The 20,567-nt window shown below is 37.4% G+C and overlaps 1 protein-coding gene across 6 annotated transcripts in view; it reads right to left on the bottom strand.

The window, feature by feature from the left end:
• Ccser1 (coiled-coil serine rich protein 1) overlaps positions 1–20,567 on the bottom strand; it is a 1,108,363-nt gene that overhangs the window by 655,398 nt on the left and 432,398 nt on the right. For all 6 annotated transcript variants that reach the window (XM_034511175.2, XM_076939866.1, XM_076939867.1 and 3 more), the window contains exon 7: positions 6,385–6,459. In XM_034511175.2, coding sequence (XP_034367066.1) covers positions 6,385–6,459 — 75 coding nt within the window. The remainder of the gene's footprint in view (positions 1–6,384; positions 6,460–20,567) is intronic.

Below are 20,567 nucleotides of genomic sequence, written 5' to 3'. Positions count from 1 at the left end.
AATACTCAATAAAATTCTCACAAACTGAATCCAACAACACACCAAAGCAATCATCCATCATGATCAAGTAGGCTTTATTCCAGGAATACAGGGTTGGTTCAATATTCAGAAATTCATCAATGTAATCCATTACATAAATAAACTCAAAGAAAAAAAACACATGATCATCTCACTAGATGTTGAGAAAGCATTTGACAAAATTCAACATCCCTTCATGTTAAAAGTCTTGGAAAGATTAGGAATTCAAGGTCCATACCTAAACATAGTAAAAGCAATATACAGCAAGCCAGTAGCCAACATCAAACTAAATGGAGAAAAACTTGAAGCAATCCCACTAAGATCAGGGACTAGACAAGGCTTCCTACTCCCTTCCTACCTATTCAATATAGTACTGGAAGTCCTAGCTAGAGCAATTAGACAACAAAAGGAAGTCAAAGGGATACAAATAGGAAAGGAAGAAGTCAAAATTTCACTATTTGCAGATGATATGATAATATACTTAAGCGACCCTAATAGTCCACCAGAGAACTCCTAAACCTGATAAACAACTTTAGCAATGTGGCTGGATATAAAATCAACTCCAACAAATCAGTAGCCTTCCTATACTCAAAAGATAAACAGACTGAGAAAGAAATTAGGGAAATGACACCCTTCACAATAGCCACGAATAATATAAAATATCTTGGAGTGAATCTAACCAAGCAAGAGAAAGATATGTATGACAAGAACTTCAAGTTGCTGAAGAAAGAAATAGAAGAATATCTCAAAAGATGGAAAGATCTCCCATGCTCCTGGATTGGCAGGATTAATTTAGTAAAAATGGCCATCTTGCCAAAAGCAATCTATAGATTCAATGCAATCCCCATCAAAATTCCAAATCAATTCTTGATAGAGATAGAAAGAGCAATTTACAAATTCATTTGGAATAACAAAAAACCTAGGATAGCAAGAACTATTCTCAACAATGAAAGACCTTCTGGGGGAATCACCATCCCTGACCTCAGACTGTACTACAGAGCAGTAGTGATAAATACTGCATGGTATTGGTACAGAGACAGGCAGGAAGATCAATGGAATAAAATTGAAGACCCAGAAATGAACCCACACACCTATGGTCACTTGATTTTTGACAAGGAAGCTAAAACCATCCAGTGGAAAAAGGTGAGCATTTTCAACAAGTGGCCCTGGCTCAACTGGAGGTCAGCATGTAGAAGAATGCAAATTAATCCATTCTTATCCCCTTGTACAAAGCTCAACTCCAAGTGGATAAAGGACCTTCACCTAAAGCCAGATACACTAAAACTAAAAGAAGAGAAGTTGGGGAAGACCCTCGAATACCTAGGCACAGGGGAAAAGTTCCTGAAGAGAACACCAATGGCTTATGCTCTAAGATCAAGAATCCACAAATGGGACCTCATCAAATTGCAAAGCTTTTGTAAGGCAAAGGACACTGTCAACAAGACAAAATGGCAACCAACAGATTGGGAAAAGGTCATTACCAATCCTAGATCTGATAGAGGGCTAATATGGAATATATACAAAGAACTCAAGAAATTAGATGCCAAACAACAAAATAACCCCATTAAAAATGGGGTACAGAGCTAAACAAAGAATTCTCAACTATGGAAACATGAATGGCCAAGAAGCACCTTAAGAAATGCTCAACAACCTTAGTCATCAGTGAAATTCAAATCAGAACAACCCTGAGATACCACCTCACACCAGTCAAAATGGCTAAGATCAAAAATTCAGGTGATAGTAGATCCTGGCCAGGATATGAAGAAAGAGGAACACTCCTGCATTGTTGGTGGGGTGGCAAGCTGGTACAACCACTCTGGAAGTCAGTCTGGTGGTTCCTCAGAAAATTGAACATAGCATTACCTCAGGATCCGGCTATACCACTCCTGGGCATATACCCAGAAAATGCCCCAACATATAACAAAAAACATATGCTCCACTATGTTCATAGCAGCCTTATTTATAATAGCCAAAAGCTGGAAAGAACCCAGATGCCCTTCAACAGAAAAATGGATACAAAAAATGTGGTACATTTACACAATGGAATATTACTCAGCTATTAAAAATAATGAATTAGAGAAATTCTTAGGTAAATGGATGGAACAAGAAAATATCATCCTGAGTGAGGTAACCCAATCACAAAAGAACACACATGGTATTTACTCACTGATAAGTGGAGATTAGCCCAAAAGTTTGAAACAACAAAGATTCAACTAACAGACCACATGAAGCTCGTGAAGAAGGAAGAACAAGTGAGGATGCCTAGGTCTTTCTTAGAAGGAGTAACTAAATACCCAAGGGAGCAAATATGGAGACAAAGTGTGGGGCAGAATCTGAAGGAGAGGTTGTATGGAGAACATTCCACCTGGGTATTCATTCCATGCTCAGTCACAAAAGATAGATGCTGATATGGATGACAGGAAGGGAAAGCTGACAGCAGCCTGATAAGGCTGTCTCCTTAGAGGTCCCCCAGAGTCTGACATACCCAGAAGCACATACTCGCAGTTAACCATTAATCTGATCAAAGGTTCTCAATGGAGAAGTTAGAAAGTAAACTGAAGGAGCCAAAAGGGTTGGTGGCCCCATGAGGAGAGCAAAAATACCAACCAGCCAGAGCTCACTAGGGTCTAAACAACCAGCCTAGGAGCACATATGGAGGGACACATGACTCCAGCTGTATATGTAGGAGAGGATGCCCTTGTTGGGCATAGGTGGGAGAGGAGATCTTTGGTCCCATGAAGGCTGAACACAGAGTGGGGGGAGGATTTGAAGGTGGGGAGGGGGAGTAAGGGGGTAGGTGGTGCACACCCTCATAGAAGCAGGAGGAGGGGGGGGATGGGATAAGGGGTTCCTGGGTGGTGGGGGGAATGCGGAAAGGGGATAAAATTTGAAATGTAAATATTATATGTAATAAAAGAGGGGAAAAAAAGAAAAGCTGTTAGAACCAACATCCTTAATAAAATGTCAGCCCTCTTTAAAAAAAAACTATGTTGATACTAAAATTTGTTTTGAGAATTGTATATTGCAAAATGATCAGCCTTGGGGTATCTACTCATCAAGCAAGCTGGGCAGACCTGTTCAAACCCCTGAGGTCCTGGAATTCCATCTGGATGCAGTAAAGACACAGCATCAAAGGCTTATCAATTTACTCTTCCCCCACCCCCACTCCTCTTCTAATATCTCAATGCCCATAATCAGCTTGAAGAAGCTAATGATGAGTCAGCGTCCCTATTCCCTGGGCTTGGGGACTAAGGTGGCAAATGTTGGGCTGTCTTTCTAGGGAAAAGTAGTGGTTTGTGGGAATAGAGAGGATTAGCTAGGATTTATTGCATAGCCATAACCTATTAGTAGAAATCTGTACAATTATTATCAAGATGAAGATATAATTTCTTAAATGGCACCAATTTACTTTGATTACAAATTTTAAGGTTTTCATTGGTACAAGCTTCTTATTGATATAAAAGTGAAATGAATATTTTTACTCTCATAGGCAATGTACCAGTATAACACATTTAGGAATACAAGGCCTAGACCCAGTCCTTCTTTAACTTTTTTAACTGATTTGAGATGGTTAGTCTGTGAGTTAAGGGACTATAGCAAATTCATGGCTTGGAGTTTATTGTTAGGGTGTTTTCTATGTTTTATTTAGAAATAGCTGAGTGGAGTTAACAAACAACAGTCCAGATTACCTTACATGGATAGTTGGTTTTCTAAACATCAGAAGTCCACAGAATTGACGTGACAAACATTTCTGTATTAATGTTCATTTTGATTAGAGACCTTTCTGCTCCTGACAGCTTCCTGTATTGAATTCTAAGAAGAAATTGAGCATCCTTGGAGTTACTCCAGTTGTGGTGAGACAGCCACTAGACAAGAATTGCCTCTTTCCATCTACAGACAAATTACTGTCCAGAAAAGAACACACGTGCAGAATAGTCGACTGATTATATCTGCCTAGACAGAGTAATCAGCCCTTAATAATTCTGCAGCACTAAGGTCTGTCAGATGATCCTGGGCCACAAGGCGAAAGAACAGATGCTCCAACGCTTTGTAGTAGAGGGAGTGTCCAGGTCTTCAGAGGTCTCTATAAATTGGCTAAGTTTTAGAAGCTATGCTTTGTGCTTCCCATAATTTCAGTTAACTCAGTCATTCTGGATTTCTGATGGGGTTGAAACTTATAGCCTCATAGCCAATCCTGGCTATTTACCTTGAGAGAAAAGATTTGAGTAGATGGTTTTCAGCTGACATTTATTTTAAAGACAAGGAAAAACCAGGTTCAGAACTAAGTGTTTTAGTTTGGATACATGACAGACGTTCTGGTTATTCAACAAAATGATGAATTGAGTATTAGGACTATCTTGTACCTCACTGGTACAAATTGGCATAAATATGCTCTAATTGTATTTTGAGAGACAAGTTTTATTTTAACAGGAACAGTTATGTAGAAGGAACTAAGGTCGGAGGAGTACTGAGAGGAAGTGAAGGAGTAAGGAGAGGAGGAGAAGAAGGAAAGGAGAAGCTTGGTGATGATAGAGAGAAAGAGGGGGGAGACAGGGAGGCAGATGTTCATGTGTCTCCACCAGTCAAAGATAGTTGATATATCTAGTTTGGGTATTGGGTTACACTTCTGATTGAGCATTACCAAACTTATAAAGCCTTTGATTAACATTTTTAAAAAAATGTATAAGTGCAAAAAGGAAAAAGGGGCATGGGATACAGGTTTTCTAAGGGGTGGGGAATGGGGAAAGGGGATAGCATCTGAAGTGTAAATAAAATATCCAATAAAAAATAAAATGAGCTAATGGTGGAGTTTTACTACATATTGAAAAGTAAATTTTAGATAATTTTAAGTAGTAATGAGATGATTTTATAAGTGTGAAAAATTTTTGAAGACTAAATCATATTTTTGAATGATAAGTAAAATACTACAAACTCTAAGTACATTGGACACTGAAAGCCAATGCTGCATATTTCATACTCTTGAAAACCTTAATTGCTTTGAAGAACCATTTACACACATTAGCTCAAAAACAGTATTGATCTCTCATAACCAGTCAAATAGTCCAACAAAATAATTGTACTTATATTAGCTTTATATCAGCAGATTCTAGAATATAAATGACTCATTTTAACCTTTGGTAAGAACACATTCATTTTAGCATTATAATTTATCCATATATTAAGAAGAAAAAATCTGGTGTTGCCCTAAAATTTTAATTAAGACCTTAGTAAACCTGGATTTTTTTCTTTGACCTCTGCCCCACATACTGTGGAAAAAATTGAAATAAAACTAAACTTTGAAGCCTAAGATATGGCCTCATTTTGTCAAATCATTTATACTCCAATATATGCCATGCAGTAGTTATCAATACTTTGACATACAAATGAGATTTTCATAATTTTACTTAGTCTGTCACTAATCATGAAGCAACTCAGTTGTCAAAGGACCAAATGATCCTTAATGGACAGCGTTCTAAACTCAGTAATACAATATGGTGATGAAGAGAAACCCTACCTATCACTGTATAGCCTATATTTAGTATGAGTTGTAATAACATAAATCCTTGAATAAAAAAGTACAAAACCACAAATAATAATTTTAGGTATAACTATCATGAACATCCTAATGGACACTAAATTATATGTCACTCTGAGTTCAAAGCAAGCAATATAAACTTAAAACTTAAGTTCACTTTAAGAATATCCCAATATTCTAATTTTTCATCCAGATTACTGTAGACCTTTTCAAATAACAATCTCAATGATTGCATTTTTTTGTACAGTTAATTTTTATGTTATAGCTAAAAACCTTAACCCTAGCAGGCAACAAAAAAATTATCTACTTGTAGTGTAGACCTTCAGTTTGGAGAATGTGTTTAAGGGGAAAGAATTTGTGTTTTTATTTTGTAACAATTGCACCATGAAGTATTGTTGCTTAGGGAAATATAAGTAGAATAAATACTACAGATTCTTCCATGTACACCAACATGTGATATAAAATCTCTACATATAGACCGAAAGGTGACAATACAGCTCCCATGTTATACATGATGTGGGCAATTGCTCCACAAAAATTCCAACTTTCAAGCCTTAAGATAGTAATAGAACAAATAAACAAAACAACACTTCAAATAATGTATCTTAAGAAGAGTGAGATCACTGAAAATGTACAGGCCTAATCTCAGCACTAAAGGAGCTGAAATACGACCCTATTTCATGGGTAACAAAATAAGATGAAAGGCAACCAACCAGGTAAGAAGAATAAGCCAACTCACCTCACATCTGTGGGTAACTATAAAGTATAAAATGTTCGCTAAGTTTAAAATACTGAAAAACATTTTGGGTGTGTGTGTGAATATCTTTTACCTTGAAAGGCAGAGGCTCTTCAGTCAGAGGGCTGATGGGAAGTGAGGTGGTACTACTGGAAGGGCTCACGTCACTCTGCAAAGAAAGGACCCTTGTGTTAAAAACTCTATGTTTGAAACTATTTCCAACATTCCTAATCCCAAACCTAAATGTCTTGCTAAGATAAACAAGTAAATATGTATAAAGAAAAAATTTATTTGGATTAAGTGGAAAATTGTATGGAAACTAAACAACATTCATGTATATTTTAATTAAATATCATGGCTACCTTTTATGTTAAGCAATATGTAACATTTTCACTTAATTTAATAGATTTACCTCTTCTCTGAAGATAAAACTATAATGAATCATTATAATGTCATGACAATGGCTTTCTGTCTGATATTTAACCATGAATCACATTTTTCCCTTTGTAGAGATTTTAACTATTGTATGTAGTTTAAGCACATTATAGAAAACACATACAATTAATACAATTGGAATTACAGAAGTAAAAGTTTTAGACCTCCTATTCCTAGATTCTGACATTTATAGACTTTCTTTTATTTGGCATCCTTTATTAAATATAATATTTTATTAAATACTTGAGGATTTCATGCATGTACTCACTGTACTTTGATCATGTTTGCCACTCACATTTCCCACTAACATCCCAAATTTACCCCCACTCTCCCTACAAACATTATGTATTTTTCTTTTTTTCTTTTTATAATCCATGGAATCATATCTGTGCTTCCAATATATTCAAGGGTGTTGGGACATCCACTGAAGTGTGTGTAACCTACCAGGGGCCAAAGCCATAAAAATAAACTCCAAATCTTCAGGTAGCAATCAAATATTAGCTCCACAGCTATAAGTAGGACCTTTTGAGTCCCTTGCTAGATTGTTGACAATCTTGACCTTGTGCAGGGAACCACAGCTACTTTGAGTCCATGAATGCAGTGGCTTTATCATCATTGGGTGATACTGTTTCACACTAGCTTTCCCCAACCTCTGGCTTCTACAATCTTTTAATGCCTCTTTCATAATTATCCTTGAGCCTTGAAAAAAAGGAGAGTACAAAATTCTTTTTGCAGCTGAACACATCACTGATACACTCATGCTTAATCACTTCATTTTGGCCAGCTGTGTTTCTACTTTTATCTATATTCACTGCTCAATGAAAAATATGTTATGATTGAAAGCCACACCAATCTCAATGGAGATAGATATGGAGATAAGAATTTGAGGTTAGTTAACAGTTATGTCTGTTTAGCAGAATCATAGAAGTGGGTTTACCCCTGGGGTTTATGAGCTCCTGGTTATACATCCCTGGATACCTATGCAGTGCTACTCCTGAGTTTCCTCCTCTATAGCAGACCTTAAACTTAATGAGAAAGTGATCAGTTACCTATATAACATTGTGTCACTATTGCATACATGAGCATATCTTATCAGCCTGATTATTACTATGGCTTGAAGGGTTCACTTGTAGGTAAGACTGTTGATGACTTATTTTCCCCAGAAGCTTGAATAGCAACTTTCAATGCTATGACAGCTAGCTAGCAAAGAGGAAGCTTCCTTTCCAATATCAGTTTTAGTACTCCAGGTCCTGTAAGTATATTTTCAACAATATAATATTACAATTAAGTTTTGTTGGAAAACCAAGAGCAATGAGAGTATCCTGCATTATATGGAGTGTCTTGGGACATTTCTAAATAGCAACAGGAAGGGAGGAATCTCAGGTGGCACTAGTTATTTTACTTGGCAATCTTTGACTTAGTCCTATTGTAGGTTAATTTCAATTAATAGTTTAAAATGTTTACATAGATATATAAACACACACACACACACACACACACACATGGCTGTGATGCATGCGTGAGCGTGGGTTCTGTTGGGCTGAATTGTAGGTCCTGTATCTGCTACCCAAAGGGCTAAGTGCCATGGATCAGGGGACAGAAACACGGGAAGCTGACTGAGTTCACTCCATACTGGGCAGACACTGGGCTGTGAGAAGCCATGTGACTCCACTCTGGGGTGGAGAAAAAACAGTCTGATACCCCTCGTGGGCCAAAGCTCTTGGGTTAAAGATCTCTGGGCCAGGAGGCAGCCAGAGACCACCCGTTCTCAGACCTTGGGCTCCCAGGTACTACTGAGAGGCTTCGGAAAGACCAAGATGGGGCATACAAGCTGGATCAACTCGCAGCTGAAAGGGACGAGAGGGAGAAGCTCTAGCAACGCCCTGCAGGGTAGATGAGACTCTTGATTGAGGCAACTCGCTTGGCTGGGTCATGGCTGGGTCTGTGTGGCTGGAACACAGGGAGGTCTTCATTGCAAGGTTAGGCAGTGGCTCTGTAGTTGATGACCTTCTCCATGTTTCTCCACAGCAGGCCCCAAGGACAAGAGGTAGTTCATGGTCTTGAAATGTTTATTATCATGGTGGAAAGTGAATACAGCTATATCCCATGTTCTTAGTGCGGCCTGAGGTCAAATACCTTTTGGAAGAAGGTGGGTCTGGGAAGGAATGCTTAATTGGCTACACTGTCTGGCATTTAGGTATCTCACAAATATGAAGATGTCTTGAGGCTCTGCAGCCTGTAGTCAAGCCCTCTACCTGTGGAGAGGCTAGTAGGGGCATTATCCTACATGCCTGAAAGGCACAGATAAATGGAGGTCTTTGGCCTCATGTCTGGAGTCTAGGAGCATGGTAAAATGCATACCATCCCTTGCAGGGAACCCTGTCAGGTCTCCAATCTGCTGGGTCTCTGGCCATCTCTAGCCAGTGCTCTACCACACTGTCCTTTCAGGGTCCTACATGTATAAAGCTTATAAAATTGCAGGTATCTAGTTTGCTTTTACAAACATCTCTAGTGTTAGTTATTTCTTCTGAAAACCATTTCTGTCACCATTATACCTGCCCCCCACCCAAAGGCTTTATGGGCAAATCTTGCTGTTTCAGAAAGTGAAACTGAATTGGAAGACAAACCACCCTATCCCAGTGGTGCTTTTAATTTGGAGGAGGATGTCAGAAAAGAATTATCCTTCAAAAGAGAAGAAAATAAGGAGATTATATATAAGGCATTAACTGGAACAAGAGCATATTTGGTCCCTAAGGCACAATTAAAAATACTAAAAGTAAAGTTGGTGGTTATCTCAAACCTTGGTTCTACTGCCTAGAAAATGTTACATTCTTTTACTTTGAAAGACATCTGCCAGAGCAGAGACCAGCCTTATACTGACTTTTGCCTTGTCTAATGGGTGTAAGTACACAAATAATTTCTAATTATGATATGGCAAATATATTGTTGAGGCAGTTACCTTACAAAAATGCCAATATAACCTATAGACACCTGCTTAGGCCTGCAGGGCATTATGGAAATATTACAGATTTTGTCTGCGTCTGTGGGAACTTAAATCCACTTCACATGCAGCATCTAAAGTTACATCCAGAGCCTTTCAATTTTCTGGGCTGTATCCCTCCCATGGAGTAGCCACATTTTCTCTGGGGTGATTGCCCTTTGCAGCCAGATTTGTTTATTCAAGCTTCACATAAGGCTACCTTGTCTCACAAGAGATCTAAACAATTAGTTGCAGCCTTGATATTGGGAATCAGCTTTTAATAGATGTGATTTCTAGTTTTGTCTTATTCAATATATCCTTAGTTAAATAAATTCACATAGCACATCATGTAGATCAGTTATCTAAATATGTGTAAATAGCATTGATGATCCAAGAGGATATTGACAGGGAACTTCAGGATGGGATTAATGCTTTAGAAGAAGCAGTTCTATTTATGAGAAATCAAATTCAAAATACTAAGATCAGGCTTTAAGTGCAATACCATTAACTATTCTGTTGAATCTGCATAACTCCCTTGAAGTATAATACCTTTGAACATGACTTGTCTAAAATCTAGTTTCATTTAAAGAGGATTTGGAACATTTCTAAGTTGGCTTTGGATATGGTTTTCCTACATCATAAGATCATGCATGTTAGTAATTATAGAGTGAGATCTACTTCTATTGAGGAAATGTCTGTAGTTTTGTTGTCGTTGTTGTTGTTGTTGTTGTTGTTGTGCATGAATACATTCTTTAGTCTCCTTGGATGAATTTGCTGATAGTGTGAGAACAAAATTTGAAAGCAGCATTGAAACAATAATAGAATTCATGGTCAGCAAAGACCACCAACAACATATTAAATATACTCATAATAAAAATATTAAGTCCTTCCAGGGGCAGGGTGACCAAAAATGAAAAGGCATACAAGGACATGCTCAGACAAGTCCAAACAAACCCAAGTGAGTAATGGGCTATCTGGTGTTTACTTCTCTCTCCCCCTTTCCAAGAAGTCCAAGGTTTCATGGTCCAAAAAAAAAAAAAAAAAAAAACAAAAAAAAACCCAAACAAACAAAAAAAACTAGTCATCCTGCCAGCTCAAATGATTGTTTACACAAATTGCTGATGTTTGAAATATCCAATCATATGTAACGGTGCCAAATTTTCCTGCTCTCCCCAACCTCTACCCATAAATATCCCAAGCTTCCTGAGCTCTTGGTCAAATCCTCTATCTCCTGTGTGAGATATGTTTTGATCCGAGGGCCCTTGCCATTAAACTGCCTCTGCTATTGCATCAAGAAGGTCTCTCTTATGTCTTTGGGTGCACGTCGATCTGGACTTGAGTAAGGGTCCCCTTTCGGGGGTCTTTCAATAGAGTAATTGCAGTTGGTTTACTCTTATTGGTTTTGTTTCTCCTTGATGTCTGCATCACTCAAATCAAGGGTTCAGTAACTACGCAGGGTTAACATTTCCACTCTCAAATTGAAACAGAAAGGGATGCTGTTTCCTGCTTGGTCAAATAAAAAACAGAATGACATGGTTCCAGCCCTAGGAACAGAGCCAGCAAGGCATGGGCCTGTATGAATAGTGATGGTTGCTTTAAGTGTAAGGCTTATTTGTATAATAATATAAATATTTCCATGTTTCTCCTTTAAGGAATGTCCTCTCTGCTGAGGTTAATGACTACATGATAATCAGAGACAAAAAATCAGAGTCTTGGAGGAGAGATATGTCTAATGTCTTAGCAAAATGATAGAACACTGTGACTTTCAAGACAGTCCTTATGGCTGTGGGAGAAAACACTGAAAACATAAATTCAAAAAAATATAATTTCTTAACTATGGAAAATAAAAGAATGCAACATTAGTTGCATAAGGAGTTTCACAGATCTAAAAGAATAGAGGCAGCTGGATCATGAGCCAGCTTGTCAGAAAGATACTAAGGAGATAAAGAGATTCTGGGAGTGGAGGATTGAAACCCAAGATTCCAACTAGGTTTTTGTTTGTTTGTTTTATGCATATAAAGGCAGGCAGATTACAGAGCTCAAGGTCAACCTGAAACAGAAGGAGTTTAGGTCCAGGCCCAGGTATAATAGGAATGGTAATATCAGGGTGGGGTTCCACCCAGATATCTTATTGTCCATGCTAATGCTTGCTGTCTCTTTATAAGAATCAAGGGGTTGGGTTCATAGGATTCTGATTCTATTATGAGATCTTGGGAATCTGGGGTAATGACTGAATTGATATGTAAATAAAAAACTGGGCTTTTGATCTGCAAGAGATGAACTATCCAGAGAGCTTTTAGACTGTTGGGCCTTGGATGAGGTAACTCCATTTAACCTGTTACCTTCAGTCACGTAGGACAGTTAGAGTGTGTGACTAACAAGTCTCCACCTCCAGAGATTTAAATATTAATGAATTATCAAAAGGCCAGGGGCATAGCTAATTAAGTTATTCCCTCCCCTTTCTCCCTTCCCTATAAGATTGGTCTCCCCTGGCTTTTGGCGGGGGAAGCACGTACCAGTTGCGTCCATTCACCATGCCATGAACAATAAAAGCTTTGGAAAACCAGACTCCACGTGTCCATGGTCTCTCCGCCTGATTCCCAGCTTTTGGAACCCTGGAACCTTGCCTATGCAGCCGCCGGCCCACCCACCAACAGCTGCATGAATGTGGGATCCTCCGCTGTAGGCACGGGAAGCCCTGATGCCGGACCGCCCTGAGACTTTGTCGCCTCCCCCCACCTGTGAGATTTCTTCCCCACATTAGACTAACAAGAAAAAGCTGTCTCCAGCAAAACACATGAACACAAGGGGACACACACACACAGCAGAGAGATGGGGGAAGAGAGAGAAACAGAGAGAAACAGAGAGAAAGAAACAGAGAGTGAAAAAGAGGGACAGAGACAGAGACACAGAGAGAGACACAGAGAGACAGATATAGACAGAGAGGTCAATCTGAAAAGCTGTCTTGAGCAAAACACAGGCCATCAGTTTATAATCCATGATTTGATGCTGAGTTGTTTGTTTCATTGCTTCCAGATGTTGGACCTAAGATCCCAAACCAGGGAACACACTCCCCTAGAAACACTCATGAATAGGATTCACTGCAATAGCATGAGGTTTAATGATAATAATAATAATCCAGTGCACTGTGGTTCTCTCGCATGCAGGCAAGAAGAACCACGAGTTGAGGCTAAGAGCAGTTTTTATACAGTTTAAGGGGTGGACTAGAGAAACAGTGACTAGGCACAATATGATTGGCAGAACAGTGTGACTTTTAAACTGATTGGTCTTTGGGGAATGAGGTGGCAAGGACCTCCCTTGTCTGTAAGTGGCAAGGATTGGTCCATCTTACAGAATGTGCTCTGGGTCTTTCTCACCCATACATGGGTTCCCTCCTCTGTGGTCTGAGGAAAGTTAATCTGCTTTTTCTCTGAATATTAATCTAGCAGGGTAATCCAGCAGGTGTCCTTGGACTAAGGAATGTGCTCCTTCCAGGATGTGTCCTGGGGCAATTAAAAATTAACTTTAACTAAAAATTAAGTTTGACCAAATTCCTACACAGACAACTCTTCCTCAAAACCTCTCTTAAAGCTGGTTCTTGGCATTTTCCCAACCCACTCTTCAATTAAATCTCCCTCCCCATTATACATTTTCCAGGTATAAAGTTACCTGTCGTCTACTAGATTTCCCCTAAGATACTTCTTTCTCCTTCCTTACCAATGGCTCCCTTATATTCCCCTCACACAATAAAATCAAACAATAATACAAAGCATGAGTGGGATGTTTTAATGTTATCATAATCCTTCCAAAAATAGAGTTAAATAAATGTCCTTGAACTGTTTTTAAAAGAAATTTGAGTTAGGAGTCACTGTTAATTCACTTTGCTAAAAGCAAGAACAAGTAACTGAGAATAAGCAGTAACAGAAAATGTGTCAATATATTCTGAGTTCATTTTCTCAGAGAAACTCTTCCTAAGTGAGATTGAAGACTCCAAACTCGTGAAACCCTTACTCAAGTCTTGGGAAATCATGGCCACCCAAAAATCACAAGACACCATACCTGGATGCAATCAGCAGAGGTTTATTTGGGAGAGTTGGCTAGCCAAGGTCAATTCGGTTCACACAAGCCAGTCAGTCTGAGAAGGGTTTTTAAAGGGGGAAACCACAAACCTGGAGAGTGAGGAGGGGGTGAAAGGTTGCTAAGCAAATATAACATAAAAATAGCGGAGAATTCCAGAGGAACGCAACCTAAGTGAATCAGGGTCATGTGGAAAACACTCTGTATTCTCAAAATGTGGTCTTGCCCTGTCACTAGCTCAACTATTTCTCAGTCTCACCTAGATGACTTGCATTTCTCTTTGTGGTCAGCAATGTGTCTTCCTGCTTTGGGCCTTCCCCACCCACAGGTGGGTTCTCTTCTCTGAGGCTTGAGGAATGTTAATCTAGCAAGTGTCCTCTGACTCAGGGATAATGTAACTCTTCCCAGAATGTATCCCGGGGCCGTGAAGGCCTGAAATCTTACATTCAGTTCTGATTTCTGGAACCTGCATTCTTTTGCTCAGGTATAGGGGTAAAGAAAAAGCCTGTATATATTTTATAAAATGGTCTTTATAATTTTTCACTCTACAAGAGAAGCAAATAAAATGCAAAAAAAGTCATGCCAACTGTCTTAGTCTGTTTATCACTTTTATCACTTCCTGTGATAAAAGACTGACCAAAAGCAACTTGGGGAAGGGAAGGGTTTATTTGGCTTACAGGTTACTATCCATCATGAGAAAAGCTAAGACAGAAACTACAGGCAAGAAACAAAGGAGAACACATCTGAAGTTAAACTTTGCTGACTTCTAGCTTGTGATTTAATCATGAATGTGTCTGCCAACATCTGTCTTTGTTTTAGTTAAGACATACATCATATCCTGCCAAGTTCCTCTACTTATGTAAATGTATTTGAGAGACTGTTCAAGCTTGAAGGAAATGGGCCTAGTCAAACATAAATACTATATACCATGTGACAGCACATGGGATGGATATCCAGGTGGAATGGTCTTCAGACAGCCCCTTCTTCAGTTTCTGTCCCACATTTGTCTCCATATATGCTCCCTTCTGTATTTTGTTACTCCTTTTAAGAAGGACCAAAGCACCCACACTTGATCTTTCTTCTTCATGAGGTTCATGTGGTCTGTGAGTTGAATCTTGGATATTTCAAGCTTCTGGGCTAATATCCAATCATCAGTGAGTGAATACCATGTGTGTTCTTTTTGTGATTGGGTTACCTCACTCAGGATGATATTTTCTAGTTCCATCCATTTACCTAAGAATTTCTCAAATTCCTTGTTTTTAATATCTGAGTAATATTCCATTGTGTAAATGTACCACATTTTTTATATCCATTCCTCTGTTGAAGGACATCTGGATTCTTTCCAGCTTCTGGATATTATAAATAAGGTTTCTATGAACATAGTGGATCATATGTCCTTGTTATATGTTGGAGCATCTTCTGGGTATATGCCCAGGAGTGGTATAGCTGGGTCCTCAGGTAATGCTATGTCCAATTCTCTGAGGAACCACCAGACTGATTTCCAGAGTGGTTGTACCAACTTGCAATCCACCAACAATGGAGGAGTGTTTCTCTTTCTCCACATCCTTGCCAGCATCTACTATCACCTGAGTTTTTGATCTTAGACATTCTGACTGGTGTGAGGTGGAACCTCAGGGTTGTTTTGATTTGCATTTTCCTGATGACTAAGGATGTTGAACATTTTCTTAGGTGCTTCTCGGCCATTGGAGTTTCCTCCATTGAGAATTTTTTGTTGATCTCTGTACCCCATTTTTAATAGGGTTATTGAGTCTAATTTCTTGAGTTCTTTGTATATATTGGATATTAGCCCTCTATTGAATGTAGGATTGGTAAAGATCTTTTCCTAATATGTCGGTTGCCATTTTGTCCTATTAACAGTGTCCTTTGCAATTTTATGAGGTCTCATTTGTCAATTCTTGATCTTAGAGCATAAGACATGGGTGTTCTGTTCAAGAATCACAATCCCTGATCTCAAACTGTACTACTGAACAGTAGTAATAAAAACTGCATGGTATTGGTACAAAGACAGGTAGGAAGATCAGTGGAATAGAATTGAAGATCCAGAAATGAACCCACACACCTATGGTCACTTGATCTTTAACAAAAGAGCTAAAACCATCCAGTGGATAAAGGACAGCATTTACAACAAATGGTGCTGGTTCAACTGAAGCTCAGCATGTAGAAGAATGCAAATCAATCCATTCTTATCTCCTTGTACAAAGTTCAAGTACAAGTGTATAAAGTACCTTCACATAAAACAGATACACTGAAACTAATAGAAGAGAAGTTGGGGAAGACCCTTGAATACCTGGGCAGAGGGGAAAGTCGAATTTCTGAAACTTGTCTTGGAGGGTCTTTACTTGTAAAGTATTGTCCCCCTTGAAATAGATATAAGAATGGAGATGTTTAAATCATATACCATACATACAATTTTTATGCTCCTGTAAGACAGTGAACTGAGAATCAAGCCCTGTAGCTGACAGTTTTTAAAAAATGAAGGCTCACAAGTCTTGGCTTATAGAAGTGTTAAAATTGTTTAGCTCTCAGAGATTGGCTCAGAGCTTTTTCTCAGTGTCACTAGAATTTCATTAGAATGCCATTCTATTGAAAGCTTTGTTCTAACTTAACTATAAACTCAATTTGTATGGTGATACTTTAGTTCTGTTACTCTTAGAAGCTTTTGGCATAACTGTTTGAAGCAAAGAATCAATCTTTCATGAAAACATTGGATAAAGTATTCACAAATATGAATGTGTGGAAAAACTAAATATAACAAAAGTCAAAGAAAAGTGTTTTCATTTTTACCTTACTGTGCAATTCTTTTCAGTGACTTGCAATTTATGTGTTATCTGGGCATGTTTATTCTTCTAAAAAATTTTCAACAAAATCTCTGGAGATAAGCATTATTAATACTTCAAATCATTATTAACTTGCCCTTTTATTCAAATAGTATGATATTAACACAATTGCTTAGCATGATACAAATTCACAAAACTCAAAACCACTCATGTTGCTCTTTACATTTTTGAAAGGCTACAACATATATTAGCTCACATTGTTGTTATAAAGATAGTTTGTTAGAATTAGGGCTTCATATGTTTGGGGTATATTTTAGACTTTGGAAATAGCTCAGGAATTCCATGGAAACTTAATGGAGGTATAATCTCAGAAAAACAAATATCCCCACCCACTGGATCTTCTTTGTTTCATGTAACACTCGACTGGTCCCTTAAGCACCAGTGGTGGCTCTAGGTGTAATCAATTGTAAGAATCCTGTCCTAATTTTAACAGGTCTTTTACTTGCATGTCCAGTTCTAAGTCCAAGTAGGTAACACACTTTTTCCAACAGCAAAGAAAGTTAGTAATAAAAAAATTTCCTGCCTTTAGATTATTTTATTCAAATTTGATCTCCCCTTTTTACTTCTGCCTCAAGCAAGTGATCTTAATTGCTTTTCTATATGCTGGGTCTCATGTTATATGTGACATTAGTATTTAGTGATGTTGTGAACTGTTTACTAACTGCAAGTTGACTAGTGTTCTTTGAAACAATTTGTAGACATTCTGGCCAAAAGTAACTTTTACATATACATTCTGTCAGAGAGACTTTAGACTACTCAGTTATTGTGGATTTGATATGGATATGTACCACCTGTTACCCCACGATCCTCAATGTGTGATGCTTTGGAGAGGTAGTGAATACATTCATAGGTGTGTCCTAGTTAGAATTCTTCTAGACACATAGGGCTACACTTTGTATTGGGTATTATGACCTGCTTCTGATTCTTGTTTCTTTTGCTCTCCACCCTCTAAATATTGAGCTCTGACCTATAGCATATTTCCATTATGATAAACTGCTGGGAGTTGAAAACTCCCAGATAGTGAGCCAAATAAACTTTTGTCATTTTAGTTGATTGACTTGGATATTTTATTACAAGAGAAACATACAATAATCTGTAAATTTTCTTTTAGTGCAATGTTTTAAACTTTTTATGTGATCTTGACAATATACTCACATGTATAACCATCAGCAAATTCAAACTGCAAAACACTTTCAGAAGTTCCTGTTGTATCTTCATGCACCTGAGCATCTAGCTAGGAGACACTGTTTGTTACTATTGGCTTATTTATTCTTCTATCTCATATCTCATATGTTTTTGGACTTTACTTAATTTTGTTCTATGTCTCACTTTAAAACAGTGTATTAATGAAAAGTAGATATTTTTCCATTCTGTTCATCTTTTCCAGTTACTTCTCAAGGCTTGTATGGTTACTATTGCAGTTCAAAAGTCTTGTTTTAAGTGAAATCACAAAAAGTGTATAGTCAATTTTCTTTTTTTTTATTTTGTTGACTTTTCATTTCCAAAGATTATGACCAGATAGTAGTAAATATAGGAACATGTTTAGACATGTTTTTTCTAACCTTTCCATGTGTACTGAAGAGTAAATGACCTTGAACTTTACAATATACAAATTCTACCCCAAGATTTTAACAGATTAATTTGTATTTTAACAATTATTCTTAGATGGTATATTCAATTTTCCTCATCTTATATCTTAATTCGACTTTATCTGTAACAACTGAAACAGTGAATATAGTGTTGGGTTTGATTGTATTAAAATAAGGAAGGGGCCTTAGCTAAACTATTAAAAATATTTTTAAAACAGAGAATCATCTCCTTATTTTGGAAACTCCTGAGCAGGTAGTTTGCAGAAGGGAAAATCCAAAGTAGGCATAAACAGAAGGGAGGCAGAGTTTACAGGAGAAGCAATATGTCTGTGTCTCACAGACTGTTCCTTTTGCACTGACATATTGACATTCTTTTGACACTTAAAAAAAGACATACAAAACAGAAAAAGATACTTTAAAGAAAATTGTAAGTGACAGTTAGGAAATATTCTCTTCTTTAATGCTTTGGATACAACAAAAATCAGATTTAAGCACATACAGTTTTGTTTTAAATACGTTTTGGTATATTGAAAGCCAGCACCCTTACAAGCAAAGCTGATACCAACAAGTTTAAATGAAAGTATATGATTATGAAAAAGGGAATGAGGAGAAATTGATTATATCTTTTTCTGTGTTATGATGCAGATTCTATATGTATACAGAAGATATACAAGGCCAGACAGTGTATCAAAATATTTTAGACTCCAAAGATGGTTCAGTGGGTGAGAGAGCATGTCACAGAATGCCATAGTGTGGCAATAATCTCTGGGACACATGTGGTAGAGAGAATTAAATAAAGGTATTTTCTAATATTTGTATACATGTCATGGTCTGTGTATTCCAGTGATCACAAACATTCAAACACACCTTGTGAACATATACTAATAACAAAGATTTTCTTTTTAATAGTGTCTGGGTAGGTATATGGTCTTTCTAAGTCCTAACTCTGACATATCATCTTATGAATTATACTTCTCATCCCAAAATCTGCTCAGGTGACCAGGAGAAAAGTCAGAATTACTATAGCCATCCATATTGGTAAGAAAAAGCAACTATACATGTGCTGTGTGCATATGTTTAACTAAATCTTGTTTTAAAAAAAATTAAAATCTAAAAGGAATAAACAAAACCAAGCTGATCATTGTAGTATACAACTAGAATCCCAGTTCTCTGGAAGCTGAAGCAGGAGAATTATAATTTGAAGACCAGCCTAAGCTATTTGGAGAGTAGATTTCTAAATGCATAACAACACAAAAGAAAAGTAAAATGTTTGCTTTGCAGATTCTAGTCAGTGTTTACCCCAAATGAACCACGAACATTAAAGAATCTTTCCTACAATATTTTTCCAAATTTAATATGAAAGGATGCATTGTGAAATGGTATGCCTTATTTTTGATAGAGAGTTAAAATGTTTGGCCAGAAATTCAGTCCTGTTCAACTCCACTGCCTACTTGACATTAGGCAAAATAAAGTAGAGTGTGCTCCCTGGCCCCCACCATATTCCACTAGAGTAGCAGGGTTTTGAAGGAAAAGACACATGACATACTAAACCAGAAAACTATGCTGACTTTTGAGTATTACAGCATTTACTATTCTATGTATGAGGAGCATAAACATTAACACACTTTAATAAAAGCACTGATAAATACAATGTCCTATTTTTTTCGTCAGTAATATCTGTCAGAAGCGTCTATTTCTTGATCCTATCAGCATAGAAAATATAACATTTCTCAATCAGCTATTTGCATAATAGAATATGAAAATTTATATTGATCTAGTTGAAATATTCTTATTTCTCAAATAATGAAGATATTTTTACATCACTCTAAATAATGTCGTTTTTTTTACAAGTATTATAATTCATTAACATGTTCCTAATATCACAGAATTTCTAAATTTTGGTTTGTTCTATTAAATGAACGAGGACTTCCTAGGTAAACTAATAACTTGGTCAAGATATGGCATGGACTGCATAAGAATCTTCTAGAAATGTTTTTCTTATAAAGTAAGGGAGTGCTCGTAAAACAAAATGATCAGAGCAAAGCAAAGAGAAACCTATCCAACATGAAACAGCTCCCAAAGGGCAGAGATGGAGCAAACTGAATAAGGAACCCAATGTTGGCACATAATTCAAAATCATTCAAACTATCACTACACAGAGATGAAGTAAATGACCAAATACATAAATGGGAAAGAAAAACGAATTGCTCGTAAAGGAATATCACAAATAATTTATGTAGGTAACATTTCTTATTCAAGGGCTAGAACATAGTACCACATGACCACATTCAGCATACCTTTAGGAATGGCTTTCAAAGGGAAACACAAAGAGAGGGGA

This window comes from Arvicanthis niloticus, chromosome 9 (assembly GCF_011762505.2).
Source record: "Arvicanthis niloticus isolate mArvNil1 chromosome 9, mArvNil1.pat.X, whole genome shotgun sequence".
In the NCBI taxonomy this organism is placed as follows: Eukaryota; Metazoa; Chordata; class Mammalia; order Rodentia; family Muridae; genus Arvicanthis; species Arvicanthis niloticus.
Note: the sequence above shows the minus strand (reverse complement) of the source record. Positions and strands in the feature narration are given on the sequence as shown.